Raw genomic sequence first — 13,618 nt, 5'->3', positions numbered from 1 at the left:
TTTACTAAACGGAAGGAGAGTCAGGGAAAGACTAGCCGGGAAAGACTTTCAGAGGGCTCAGCGTGCTTGCTACAATTCTCTCTCTCAGACACTGGCAGCTTTAGTTGGTTAGCACAAGGATACAGATAAATGATCATCTCCAGAGGGCACAATTAGATATATCTGTTAGGAAAATAGACCACACAACACTCCCAAAGCACAGCCAGCCATGTGCTTTATACGTGTTAACTAAATATGACTATCAAAGGCTGTTCTGAGTAGGAAGTTGCTCCAGTGAATGAGAAAACATGGCAGCCTCACTGCCACATCCTTCCAGGAGCCTGATAACAAACAAAATGGCCAGGGGGCATCAGCCACCCACTGCCTTGGCTCATGAGTCTGTGCTCACTCAGGTGCCTCTGGGCTGCCGTTCTGCACATCTGCAGTTTCCTCCTGCATGGCTCAGAGCAGTGAACAAGGGATGGAGAGGGGATGAGGAAAAAAGCAACCTGCAGACTTTCAGAGTTTCCTCCTCGACATTGGAGAGAAAGAGAGGTGCTGCTCGCTCATTATTGCCCCTCCCTGGCTGGTCTGTCTCCCCCCAAGCAGCCCTATCCCTTGGTATAACCTGAATGGTAAAAGAGAAGAGGAGAAGAGAAAAGAAGAGGAGAAGAGAAGAGAAGAGAAGAGAAGAGAAGAGAAGAGAAGAGAAGAGAAGAGAAGAGAAGAGAAGAGAAGAGAAGAGAAAAAAAATTAACCTGCTGCCATGAGAGAAGCTAATGGAATTACTTCTATTGAGCATCGGGATAGTTGAGTTAGAGGGACTCAGGAAAGATTTTGGCCAGGACAGTGATGTAATAATATAGTATGGTTGGCAGCACTGAGTGAATGCTTTCCATGTGACAAGTGGCTTATGTCATTTCATCCATAGCCCCATCCTCGAGAGAGTTAATGTCCAGGGGCAGAAACATGAGTCAACGGGGTCTCAGCCTCTGGCCACATCTTGAATCCATATATTCCCTTTCTGCACCAACTTGAACCTTGAGACTAGCCATGTGGAGCCTTATGTAAGAGGATAGGGTCTACACGAGCCTGTTGGAGCGTGATGAGATCGTGCCAGGAGGAATGGGCTGGTCAGCATCCAGTAGCCCCACATGCTCCAGAAAGGACAACAATGGACTGACCAAGATGATAATTAGAGGTGACATGAACAGGGTACTTAGCGATTTAGTGAGGGGCAAGAGGGTAGTACTGATTAGAGAGGCCTATGTTCCAAGATAAAGGGAGTAAGGAACTGAGCTTTTCTGTGGGTGCTTTTCTTGGATTTTGGCGTCAGTTAAAGAAGGATGGCAGTTGGGGGTCAAACCTACAGAGAGGCAGACTTACAAGAAATAACAACACCCACGGATTTCCCAAGACACAAGACAGGCCAGAGCACAGAGCAAGCACAGGCCAGGGAATGGATCCCCGGCAGGAACAGCACCCTGTCTTCTGATGTGATGAGGGAGCAGAAAGTCAGAATGATGGCAGGCAAGGTGGGGATTTGTTATCTGAAGCAGGGGATGTTTTATTTTCACCAGCTTGCTACAGATGGAGGTCCACATGAGAGCAGAGGGCTTGGAAACAGATCTGGTGGAGGTTGAGCATGGACCAGGGTAACAATGTGTGGCTCTGAGCTCTGGGACTTCTAATATCAGCTGGCCCCTGCAGGACTGTGCATGCTGTGTGCCCCAAGATGCTTGGGTAGCACCTGTTCTGAGCAGATCACCTGGCTTCTCTGTGACAGAGCCCAGTTCACAATCATCCAACAGCCAGAACTAACCAAATCTGCAGGGCCAGAACCTATGTTCAAGTTCAGAGTTTAAGAACTCCCAAGGCAGAGTATCTTAGCACAAAAATGCTTATTTGGATGAAAAAAAAAAAAAAAGAAGAAGAAGAAGAAGAAGGTGGTTGGGGTCCAGGCTTCCTGAAGCTCATTGATCACTGAAGTTGCTTGGCTGTCTTGGCTGTTTGTAGCAGTGTTCTAGTGTGTGTGTGTATGTGTGTGCTTGTGTCCGGGGGTAGGAGATGGGGAGGGATAAGGAGGGAGGAAGGGAGAGAGGTAGTCTACTGCCTTCAGCTCAACTGGGATCTTTTGAAAGCCAAACACACAGCTTCTCTAGGACTGTAATCATTACTCACTTTGTTGTTACACCTTATAGATGTACCTGTAAGATGCACAGTTAGCCACTCCTATAAACATACAAAGCACAGGATATCATCAGAAAAGTGTTTGGCTGGGGTCTAGAAGGCCATCTGGATTAGTCTGTAACTGGCTGCCATAAGTTCAAGTCCTCTTCTAAGCCATGCCTTACTGCATCATAACAGATAACTTCAAAGGTTTACCAAGACCATGCAAAAATGCTCAGCGATGCTTTCTAGCTCATCTCTAACTGAGATGTGCTTCATCTGTACACACTTTACATGTCTATGACAACACAGTGTGGTGATAAAGAGCATCTTTGCAATGAATGGTCCCTCTCCTGCATCTCTAGGACAGTATAGACTGATGGAGGATGACGTCAGCAGAGGTCAGCAGAGGCTATGTGGGTAGCTTTAATTTCAACTCTAAGTCAATAGTGATTTATAAAACCAAAGGATGGAATAGTTTCCCTGAGTTTTTTAAACTTCACATGGGACATCTAGAGAGGAAATAAACAATTTGTCAGACAAGTGGAGAGACATTTAAGAAGAAAAGGGAGAGACTAACCATTGCAAGAGTTTTCTGGCCAGGTGTGGTAGAGCATACTGTAACCCTGCTACTGGGAGTTTTAGGCAAGACTGCTTGGATTTTGAGAGGCCAGTATGAGGAATAAGACCTCTCTCAAAACAAGTAGAATCAAAAATTCTCTTTTGAAATTATACCAAATTTTATGTGACAGCACTGACTATGTCATTGAATTACATCAAATTGTGTTATAATTTCTCTGAAACCCTTAAAAACACTTTACAAAAAACGCCTTATAAACTGCAAGACAAGTCCCAGAGGATGGGGCTGAGGAGGTAGTCTGGTCCTTGCCTTTGAGTTTTAAAAGTATTTTATTTTTTCTCTATCTTGTATTTGTTTGTTTATTATCTATCTATCTATCTATCTATCTATCTATCTATCTATCTATCTATCTATCTATCTATCTATCTATGATTATCTTGTTTTAAGACAGCATTTCATTTTATAGCCCAGGCTGGCCTCACATACTCCAGGAAATTCTCCTGCCTCAGCAGGATTACAGGTGTGAGCCAGCCTGGCTTGTCTTTGCCTTCCTAAATAAAAAGTTTGAAGCCCAGGAAACTTGGTCATTCCTCACCCCGTGGAGAAGCAAAGAAGTGATCATTTTCTTAAAGACCCTGGTGTAGTTGTTTAAAACTACACAGTTCCTTCGCTCTCGCTTCAGTATTAATGTCTGATTCTGAGTATACTCTCTACTTTTGGTTAGTGTATGGAAGGCTCTTCTAGTTTCCATTTTTCCTCCTTGGAATTCCCACTTCTTTGTCAGCATACAGATATATGGGCTCCCCAGTCCACACCATAGTCAATGTAGATTGTACTCTGAAAATTATATCATGTTGTTGGAACCAGGAAGGGACTGCATAACTCAAAGACACTGTGTAGAACGCCCCCAACCCCCACCCCCCGGAAGGTCAGCTTGGCTCGAGTGCAAATGATTTAAATTCTGAACTCTGAGAGTCTTGGGCACTAACTGCTGCTGTATCAAAGCTCTTGTGTCAGAGTAGGGTTGGTAAGCGATGCGGAAAACCAGGAAACGGAAGGCTATGGCACAGTCCCTAACTTTGGGATGAGAGGGAAAGACCTGGAGCCGGCTGTCAGCCTGGGCTAGGGTGCAGGGAGGAGCCGGGGAGGGAGGGAAGGAAAGAGGGAGGACGCAGCAGGAGAGGGGAGAGGGGCTGGCGGAACCCAGAGGCCGCCTCTCAGGGCGCCTGGCGGGCGCACCGGGTCCCGCGTGGCCGAGCGTCCAAACGTCGGAGGCGGTTTGAGTGGCGGTGACCAGGCTGCCCCGCGCCATGAGGACTCGTCTGAGATGAGCAGCCCACGAAGAGCGGTGTACGCGCCTCTCCGGAGATCGCTAAGCGAGCAGCTGCGGGACTCCAGCGCCAGAGCCTGGGATCTGCTGTGGAGGAACGTCCGCGAGCGGCGGCTGGCAGGTCGGTGTCCCGGGGCCCTGGGTGCAGGTTCTGACCAGTCAGATCGGGCACAGTGCCTGACAGCTGGCCTGTGCGCGGACCAGAGTCCTCCACTCGGGCGGGCGCAAAGGTAGCTGTGACTGTGCCCCAGATTGGCATTTCCACGTGGCTGAGGGCTGGCAAGGGTGGCGCGACTGGGCAAGAGCTTACCGTAGTGGTAGAGACTAGAAGTTTGGAGGGAAACAGGTGAACAGTTTTTGAAAGCAAACGACCACACACCACCCCGATGCCCTCAGGATCCGAAGTGTCCATATAGGAAATGCCTGAGAAAGACTTAGGAATTCATTGCCCCAGGGTCAGAGGAAGAGAAACTGATTATTCCTAAGGGTTCTTAAGAACGCTTGCTTCTTTAACCCACACCCAGCTTATGAGCTGTGGCCACAGGTGTGTGCCAGCTCTGCGGGGACCATCCTCTATCTCCTGATGCGGCCACAAGCACAGTGAGTGGTCTGGGCTCCCCACCCCTGAAGTCACTGCATTACACCTGTTCAGTAAGACAAAATCCTCTGAGTCCACCGGCAGGCTCAGAGGCAGAGGCCTCCTTTGCCTGGTGGGAGCTGCCAGAAGATGCTTCAAGAATTACCGAGAGGTGTGACTGGAAGGGTTTCTGAGATGATCGTGTCTTGTCTTCTGAGTTTGTCTTCCGTTGGAGTGGAAGAGAATTATAGAAGGGAAGGTATAAAGCCTGGCAGAAGGAAGGAAAGGATGACACAGGTGAAAGAGGCTTGACCTTTGAGCTCCTCCTTTCGCCTATTTAACCCGCAGAACAAGTCTGCCCCTCCCCCCCCCCCTCCCCGTCCCCCGCCGCTCTCTACACCAGGTGGTGTTCTACCTTCAGAGTCAGGCCACCACATTCTCTCTCTCTCTCTCTCTCTCTCTCTCTCTCTCTCTCTCTCTCTCTCTCTCTCACACACACACACACACACACACACACACACACACACACACACACACACATCCGTGGCTTGAAGCATTCTGAGTGAGATTCGGCAGCCCAGGTTCCTTTGAACAGAACACCCTTATCAAACTAACTCAGAAGTAGGCATTGCAAATGATTCTGACACTCAACTTAGTGTAGTAAGCATTAAATGTTTACCCATATTTCCTCTCCAGCACAATGGCTCCATTTAGTAAACACCCAAGAAAAACAAACTCTACCTATACCTGCCTCCACTGGACTCAGAAATAAATTGAGGTCAACCCAGTAATTTTGACTGTTGTTCCTTAAAGACTTGTAGGCACATGGTAGACGCCAGTGGGTAATGGTTAAGAACACAACCCATCCCATCAGGCCCCTGCAAGCGTGTGTCTTGTTTTCCCGTTATAATCTGTAGGATGGAAGGAAGCTTCTGTGCACAAGTGAGCTTGCTGCTTCATAACTTAAGAAATCTTATTGCAAAGGACCTGTTGACAGTGTCTGTTGTTTAATCCTGTGGCGTTTAAGTCAGTGGTTCCTCGGAAACCAGAAGGCTCTCCAGGAGGGTTGCCAAGACTGTGCTAGGTTTTCATAGTTGAGACCAAAGAGGACTACAACTTCTCCAAAAAGAGAGCTTGGAAGTGAAAGAGGTTTGTAAATACTTCACGGGCATCTTAGACATTGCGGTTTGAGCAGTGGAGGCAGGTATAGGTAGAGATTTTTTAAGACCAAGCATATGAAGTTAGATATTAAGGCTAAACGTAGCTTCAGAATGTTAAGTGTAAGAGTTCGCTCAGAGCGGCACAACTATTTTTTTTAAATGGTGGTATGAGGTTTTAAAATGTTTAATCAGAATATTAATATCTGCTTACCCATAATCTTCTTACCATTCTGCTAACAGCAAATGCCAGAAGGTTATTCAACTAGGACCAAACAATTCTCTGTAGAGTGGACTTCAACTTCTGTTTCTCTAAGCTGCCGGGCTGCTTGCCACAAAACCAAGCCAACCCCATGAAGGAGCTTTTAGATGCAAATTGATTTTCTTGGGTTTTCTTGCTAAAGTAGCTAAAATATGGAACTTTGGCCACGAGACACTGAAATACTTAAGTTATTAATGTTGGCATCAATTCCAGGGGAAAGTGCTCTCCGTTGGTGAAAGTCATCTTTATAAGACTCAGTTCACAGTTCACAGTATCAGAATAGCTCTCCAGAGGACCGTGTCCCCAAGAGCATGTGCTCAGGGAGGGAGGTACCCCAGTCTTGTTTGTTTGGGATTTTGTTTCCTTTATTTTCTTTTATATAAAATAAAAGTTTTGTGCCGGCTTCTCTTTAGCTTGCTAGACTTTTCTCCTTTAACCTAGAGGACCAGTGCTGAGAGCCTAGCTAGAGTGCCCTGAAGGTATTGGAAGCCCATGTTCTAACTCCACATTTTTCATGAAAGGTTGTCTAGTCAGTTCAACAGAGAGGCAAGAGGAAGTGCAGCTGAATGAGAACAAGTAATTAAAGGAGGACATGATTGCTTCCACAAGGTTGCAGTTTTTATTATAAATATTAAGGAAGAACACAGGCAGAGGCATCTCAAAGAGTCCAGAGCGAACATGACCTGCCAACTGATCAGGGCCATGTGGAGAGAGAAGGGACAGGGGAGAGCCAGAAGCTAAGATACCAAGAGACCAAGAGAAGAAAGAACCACACACCCAAAATGTCTGGGTTTTATAGGTCAGGTAGGGACTCAAGGATGCTGGGAGAAGCTGGTGCCAGCATCAGCTTTGGTATGTTAATAGGAACCTCAGCCATTTGTTCTGAGTTTGAGAACTATCCCAGTATAAGCATAGCAAAGCCTATGGTATTCTGTACCATGTGATCATACATAATGTGAAAAACACATTTCTGAACATAGGTCGCAGTGACTATAAGAAAAGCAAGTAATAAATGGCCCAGAGCGATGCCACTAGCAAGTTCTTGTCCAAGAAGAGGCAGCAGGTGTCCATCTGGGGCCTGCCAGTTCTGCGGACTGGAACAGCTGAAGGGGCTTTCAGTAGACAGGCACATTTACCAATGCACACTTCCTCTCCACCAGGGTTCCAATTCCCATGGAGCCAGCAAGAGTCTTTCTCATCTGTCACCTCCGGAATCATTATGTCAGTGGTAATAACTGTTTATTTCCCAAAAGATGAATCTGGTTTATCCAAAGCAGGATTCAAATTCAGGCCATTAAATGTTAGAGGAAACCTATGCCCATACCTTAGGATTAGAAAACATGGAGACTGACAGAGACATTCTGTTACTACAGCTGGACCTAAAACCTTAACAAAAAGAGCGTGAAAATCTGCTGTTTCTCTCCTGGACTAGCAAGGATAACCCTGTGCACCTAGCCAAGCTTGTCCTCAAACCATTCTGCTGTAGTGGTTAGTATATTAGCTTATAAAGGTTTGAAACAAATCAGTAGTCATGCATCTTGCTTGTTGGGGCCTGTAGGTGTTCACCCCACCCATCACCAGAACAAGGGAGGTCGTAAACTCTAAATGAACTACCATGTTTCCCACGTAGGTAAGTGACAGGGCCTTTGGTGGCCTCGGTTCTGCAATCAGCGGATGTGAGCTTTCTGTGCCCAAATCATTAAGCTCTTTAGGCCCAGCACACCCATCACCTTCTGGCACTCCTTAGCACTTACTTGCAGCTTCTTTTCAAATGTTAATGATTGGGAAACAATATACAGTTTCCTTCCCCTTCAGACTGGAAGTCCCTGGTGTGTTTGACTCCCTTATACTGGCATAACAATGTTTAAGTAGCTTGTACGTTTATTGATACTAAGTCTTTGATCTCTCTTTTAAAAAAATAGTCTTGTGTTAAATCATTTCTCTGAGACACAGGAAATTAAAACTGCTACCAAAAAATATACTAAGTTAAAACACTGAAAAGTTTCAGCTATGTTAGAAACAAGTTTTCCACCAAGTTTCCATGGGTTCTTGTTAAGACAGGTTCCTCGATTCTCAAAGTCAAGAGCAGTGTTCTATCATGCGATGTAAACAGATTGGGACTTCAGTGCAAAGCGGGATGGAGAATAAAGAGTGGTCCATTCAATGTTCCTTATTAAAATCTGTATGCAGTGACGTCACAAGGACCGGGTGGCTCCAGCAGATCCTTTTCATGTTCTGCTATCTTTGCGTTCCATCACTTTGGTAAGGAATAGTTGTTGTTGTGTTGGAATGGTGCTCATATCTGGACAGATCACACCAGGCCAGCACAGCTCCAGGGAGAAGTTTATTGGGAGAGAAGTGGGGAAGAGTAAAGGATGAAGGGGGGTGAAGAAGAAGAAGAATAGGAGGAGGAGGAGGAAGAAGAGGAGGGAGGGGAAAGGGGAGGGGAACAAGAGGAAGGGGAAGACGAAGACAGAAGAAGGAGGAGAGGAGGAGGAAAGAAGAAGAAGAAGAAGAAGAAGAAGAAGAAGAAGAAGAAGAAGAAGAAGAAGAAGAAGAAGAAGAAGAAGAAGAAGAAGAAGAAGAAGAAGAAGAAGAAAGAGAAGAGGAGAGGAGAGGAGAAGAGAAGAGAAGAGAAGAGAAGAGAAGAGAAGAGAAGAGAAGAGAAGAGAAGAGAAGAGAAGAGAAGAGAAGAGAAGAGAAGAGAGAGAGAGGAAGGAAGGAAGGAAGGAAGGAAGGAAGGAAGGAAGGAAGGAAGGAAGGAAGGAAGGAAAGGGGGAGGGAGGATCGGGGCTCAGCCTTTTATTTGGGCTACGATGTGCACAGCAGCGCACAGGTGGGTCAGCAGGGGCAGGAGAAGTGAACGCTGGGAAGGTATAGCGGTTGCCATGGCAACAGACACGTGGTTCCTTGTTGCCTAGGATGACGTCATCATTGGATTCGGAGGCTGTAGGCCGCTTCTGAGGCCAACAATAGTCATTGCTGCTCTTACAGGGTTTTGTCTTTGATGCCACTGCCTGGAAAACACGGAAATGTGCTTAATAGTAACAGTGACAATCATCTAAACAGGGCTTATCACCTAGATTGGAGCTCTTCACCTTCACTGCTCTCAGGATCACCACTGCCTTCCAGAGCATCAGTACCAAGCCCCTCCTTGACCCTCTATTTCAGATGTGGGATGGTGTACAGCTGGCGCTGAGGACCACTGATTTATATCAAGTTCCCTTGATATAACTCATGAATAATAATTAACTCATGAAATGTGGAGCTCAATATAGTACTTATTCAAAACGAGCAGACCTAGCCCAAAACCTCAAAATCTGAAATGCTCCAAACTCCGAATTTAAAGCAAGCAAACAAACAAAACATATCAACAGGAGGCCACAGGTAGAACAAGCCACCCTCTTCTTGTGGCTTGTTCACAGCTCCCTCAGCATCCCACAGTTTCAAAGATTCTGGAGCTCTTTCAGCTGTGAAAAGTCTGTAGACTTTCATCCAGCATGAAGTTATTAAACATAATGAATTAAATTTTATTCAGATGACATGTATAACATATATACAACACGAGTGAATTTTATGTTAAGATTTGATTTCCACCCCTAAGATTTCTTTATTGTGTCTATGTAAATATATTTCAAAATCTGAAAAAAAAATGACTGAAATTGCATTGAGGCAAAAAAGATAGTCCAACTCTGTTGTAAGCACAGAAGCAACGTTCTGTTTAAGGGAGGTGAGTTTACCCTATTATAGAGCTAGCACAAACAAACAAAGAAGTCAGCAGTGGCTGAATAATAACATTTTTTTAAAAAAAATTGCAAAAGCGAGTTCATGACAGGAAATGATGTCAGACACATGGCCAGGATCAAGTGGCCATAGGCTTAGGTTGGGCTTGCAGCCAGGGAAAGCTTGGACTTACATCTAACATGGACTTTACAAAAAGGGTAAGACCAAATAAGTTGTCACCATCAACGGTGCTGCTAAGGCACACAGTAGGCATGAATGGCAGCTAAGGCACACAGTAGGTATGAATGGCAAGAGGAATGGTGGTGGAAAAGGATGGCAGAAGCAACAGCTAGTAGTCTGAAATTCCTCCAGAAAGCCATCCAACATGCACTTGGAGGATTGAATGGCCTAAAACTGCCAGAAAACACAGATATTTTCATTAAGATTCAGTAGCAAAACTAGTTATGAAGCAGCAACAAAAACGATTTTAGAGTTGGGGTTCCATACATGAAGACTTAAAGGGTCACAGCAATAGAGAGAGTGAGAACCACTGATCTAGAAGAATCCATAAGAAACAAGCACAGTCGCTAACAACGGTCCTAAGATGAAGAGTCTGGGTAGATGCTGGCACAGCACCATTTTCTTCTTGCAACTGTTGGCACTAAGATGACTCGTGTTTGAATCTTTTTTTAAAAGTTTTTATTGAGTTTACATCATACACCCCAATCCCACTCATCTCCCTGTCCCCTCTTATCTGCCCTTAGCCCTCCCAACCTCTGCCTTTGCAACCTTTCCCCCACCCCAAAGCACAAATAAACAAAACAAAGCATAGAAAATACCTCATCTTGGAAGCTGTCGTGTGTCTGAGTTTGAATCTTAATTCTGCTTGCTAATAAGCTGTAGATTTGGGGTCAAAATTCACCTCAGTGTTCTTAAGTTTCCTTAGCTTCAAAAGAGTGGCTAAGCATAGTACGCACTTCTGTGTTGTCATGAGAACTGAGTTACCTACCAAAAAAAAAAAAAAAGTAGTCCCACTTCTGCCCTCCAATAACACTACATGTTAGTTTAAGCAAAGGTGTATCTGAGGTATAAAGTGCCAGAGACATAAGATCTCGGTGTTAAAAAGATTCCTTTAGCACTAACCATAAGCCACTAGTCCTTTCAATTCTGAAGTAATCTGCTGGTTCCTGTGTATGTGGGTCTCGTTAGGAGCTTCCAAGTGATAGGACCTTGGACTTTCCTTATTCTGACAGAGCTTCAGTCAAATGCTGAATATGTGGATAGCAGCGTCGGAGTCGGATCCATTGGCATTTTAATATGTTCATTGATTATGCAAAAGATTTTGTCTTTTGGAGACATGATCAATTTTGATTTGTTTGTAATACTTACCATCAGTTTTGGGATAATACAGCCAACAGTTATTCACATGCCCTTGGCTTACCTGGAATTGGATGAAAATGGGGTTAAAATGAGAGAGATGTTGAACTAGATAATCTCCGATATCCCTTTTAGCTTTTCAGTGAAGCTGTGTAACTGGGCTGAAGGGCTAATTACATCATCAGTTGTTTTCAATCCCTCTGCTTTGTGGAGTCTGGGGGATGGTCTAAGGGATGAGAGAAGAGAAAGGGGCAGAGGACCACTCAGCACTCCCGGTCCCCCCCACTCCCCCCCCCACCCGGGGGCAGTTTCAGACTCTTAGCACAGCGCAGCAGAGTCTCACAGTGGGTACCTCCTAGAACTGGAACGACATCTGCCAGAATCAGAGAAGAAACGTGGAGAGAAGATGCTAGAGCCCCGGGCCTGGAAGCACCTATAAAATCTATACAATAGGCCGGTGGCAGGGCTCATAGGCCAGGGCACCTGCTGCCAAGTCTGAGGACCCGTGTTCCAACTCCAGAAGCCGCACAGTGGAAGGAGAGAGCCCACTCCTGAAAATTATTCTCTGCTCCCCACATGCCTGTACCCACAGGCTCTGCACTGCAGTTATACCGGGCTGCTTAGCCTCAGGGGCCATCTGAGGCTAAGCCCCATCAGCCTTAGTTTCCAGTGCAGAAGTCTGTAATCCCGCCCTCTTTTCCCCACCCAGCAGCACAGTCCCCACTGCTTAGTCCAGTGTTCTGGCATTAACATTTTGAAACTCATAAAAATAATTCAAGTGCCATTTTAATTTTGCACAAGGTCTTACATGATAAATGATTACACGCGCAGAGGAAACCAGGCTCTTACAGTATCGGGCTCTGCTTTGTAAATTCACCTTCAAAAGGTTCCATTTTAGTGTTTGCTGAGTATAACACTGTCATAATGAAATGAGGCACTAACATCGTCTTTGATTGTCACCGGGTTATAATGACTATAGTTCATTGATTACATACATTGAAGCAAATATTTTAATTTCTGTTTTTAAAGTATGCGGCTTAAAGTATGTCAGGCAATTGGGACAAAGCACAACCCTTGTCATGCTAGACTCCCTGATGTATGTGTTGAACCTTCTTAATTAAGCTGGTCCTTGATTAAATATTTACTTATTGTTTTTTACAATGCCCATACAGATTAATTCATTAAATTACTTCTATTTAAGTCATTAAAGCTATTTCCTGTGTGGCATTCACCTGTGGTTTTTACCAAGAAAAGGAAATTAGCTGCAGTAATAAAAACCTCTCGTTCATCTTCAGGGATTTTTCTGGATCTCTTCGCCAACATATGATCTTGTCTTAGTGCCCATCTGCCCCTGGAAAGAGTATTGATAGAGTCAAATCTCACCTGTTGCATAGGTAAAGTCTTCCTTTACTAACAGCAGCTATACTTAGAACTGCTTGTTTGCTAATCTAAACAAAACATAATTATTTCTGGCCAATGAAGAAAATAAGAGCGTGGGCTGAAGAGATTGCTCAGTGGTTAGAGCACTGGCTGCTCTTGTAGAGGGGGAAGACCTACGTTCCCAGCACCTGTGTGGTGGCTCACAACTGTCTAAAACTCCGGTCCCAGGGTATCTGATGCCCTCTTCTGGCATTTCCAGATATCTGTATGTACACATAATGTACACACAAGCAGGCAAAACACTCATACCCATAGAAAATAAAAATAAACACATTTTTAAAAATAAGAACATTATGTTTTTTTCTCAGCCTGTATCATCTAAGAACATATTTAAGTGACTCTGAATAAGTAAGTAAGTAAGCCAGAAGAAGATCTAACCAGCTTACTGTAGACATTACCAGGAAGCTGGCCTTCCCGACAGTAGGACGCTGGCCCTCAGGTGGGCACGCCCCATGAAGAGACGCTAATGACAGTGGCTTTTGTGGATCTAGTTCTGAGCACAAGGGAAGCATGAAATGGCTACTTCATAGAACATCTCTAACAAGCCTGATGTTCCAATAAGTCTGTAGTAAATTAGATGGTCATAGCCGTGCTGTTGTTATTTACAATTTAAACCATAGGGCCACTGTTGAAATGTCTCCTGGATTCATGCTTGGATCTAATGATGACTTTCATGGTTCTATCTGTCTCTGGGCCTCACACTGTTCCTAGGGGCATGCCAGCTGCCCCAGCTTAGTACCAGCATTAGGGATGAGTGTTGTGTTCTCATCCCGTGAGTGCACTACTGATATCTATTGTGGTAAGTAACCATTGGGAGTTCCTACCCCACCTTTAATATTTAGTTCCCTAGTAAAAGACATACAATTTTATATTTATAATAAGCCTTAAAAGACTGGCGCTGGGCTGATATCAACCCTCTATGCTATTATGTCTACTTCCCTGTCTTCTTCAATTGGCCAGGCATTGAGAACAATGGCTGTGTTCTCATGATCCACCTACCCATGGAGTCTTCTCCCTTCTCTTT

General features: G+C 44.9%; 1 protein-coding gene and 1 long non-coding RNA gene across 4 annotated transcripts in view; one reads left to right on the top strand and one right to left on the bottom strand.

Moving 5' to 3' along the window:
• Stard13 (StAR-related lipid transfer (START) domain containing 13) overlaps positions 1 to 13,618 on the top strand; it is a 390,686-nt gene that overhangs the window by 190,431 nt on the left and 186,637 nt on the right. For 2 of the 3 annotated variants that reach the window (XM_006504925.4, XM_006504918.4), the window contains exon 1: positions 3,746 to 4,179. The exons of the other annotated variant lie outside the window; for it this stretch is intronic. In XM_006504925.4, the coding sequence (XP_006504988.1) occupies positions 4,056 to 4,179 (124 nt within the window). In that variant the 5' untranslated portion in view covers positions 3,746 to 4,055. Of the gene's footprint in view, positions 1 to 3,745; positions 4,180 to 13,618 lie in introns of those variants that run through there. 3 annotated transcript variants of the gene reach the window in all.
• Gm52834 lies at positions 675 to 6,149 on the bottom strand. Its single transcript, XR_003956031.1, has 3 exons — positions 6,007 to 6,149; positions 4,802 to 4,903; positions 675 to 4,382 (listed from the first exon to the last, which is right to left on the bottom strand). It is a non-coding gene; the product is annotated as a predicted gene, 52834 (long non-coding RNA).

Source organism: Mus musculus, chromosome 5 (assembly GCF_000001635.26).
Source record: "Mus musculus strain C57BL/6J chromosome 5, GRCm38.p6 C57BL/6J".
Classification (NCBI taxonomy): domain Eukaryota; kingdom Metazoa; phylum Chordata; class Mammalia; order Rodentia; family Muridae; genus Mus; species Mus musculus.
The sequence above is the reverse complement of the archived record's forward strand: the minus strand, read 5'-3'. Positions and strand labels throughout refer to the sequence as shown.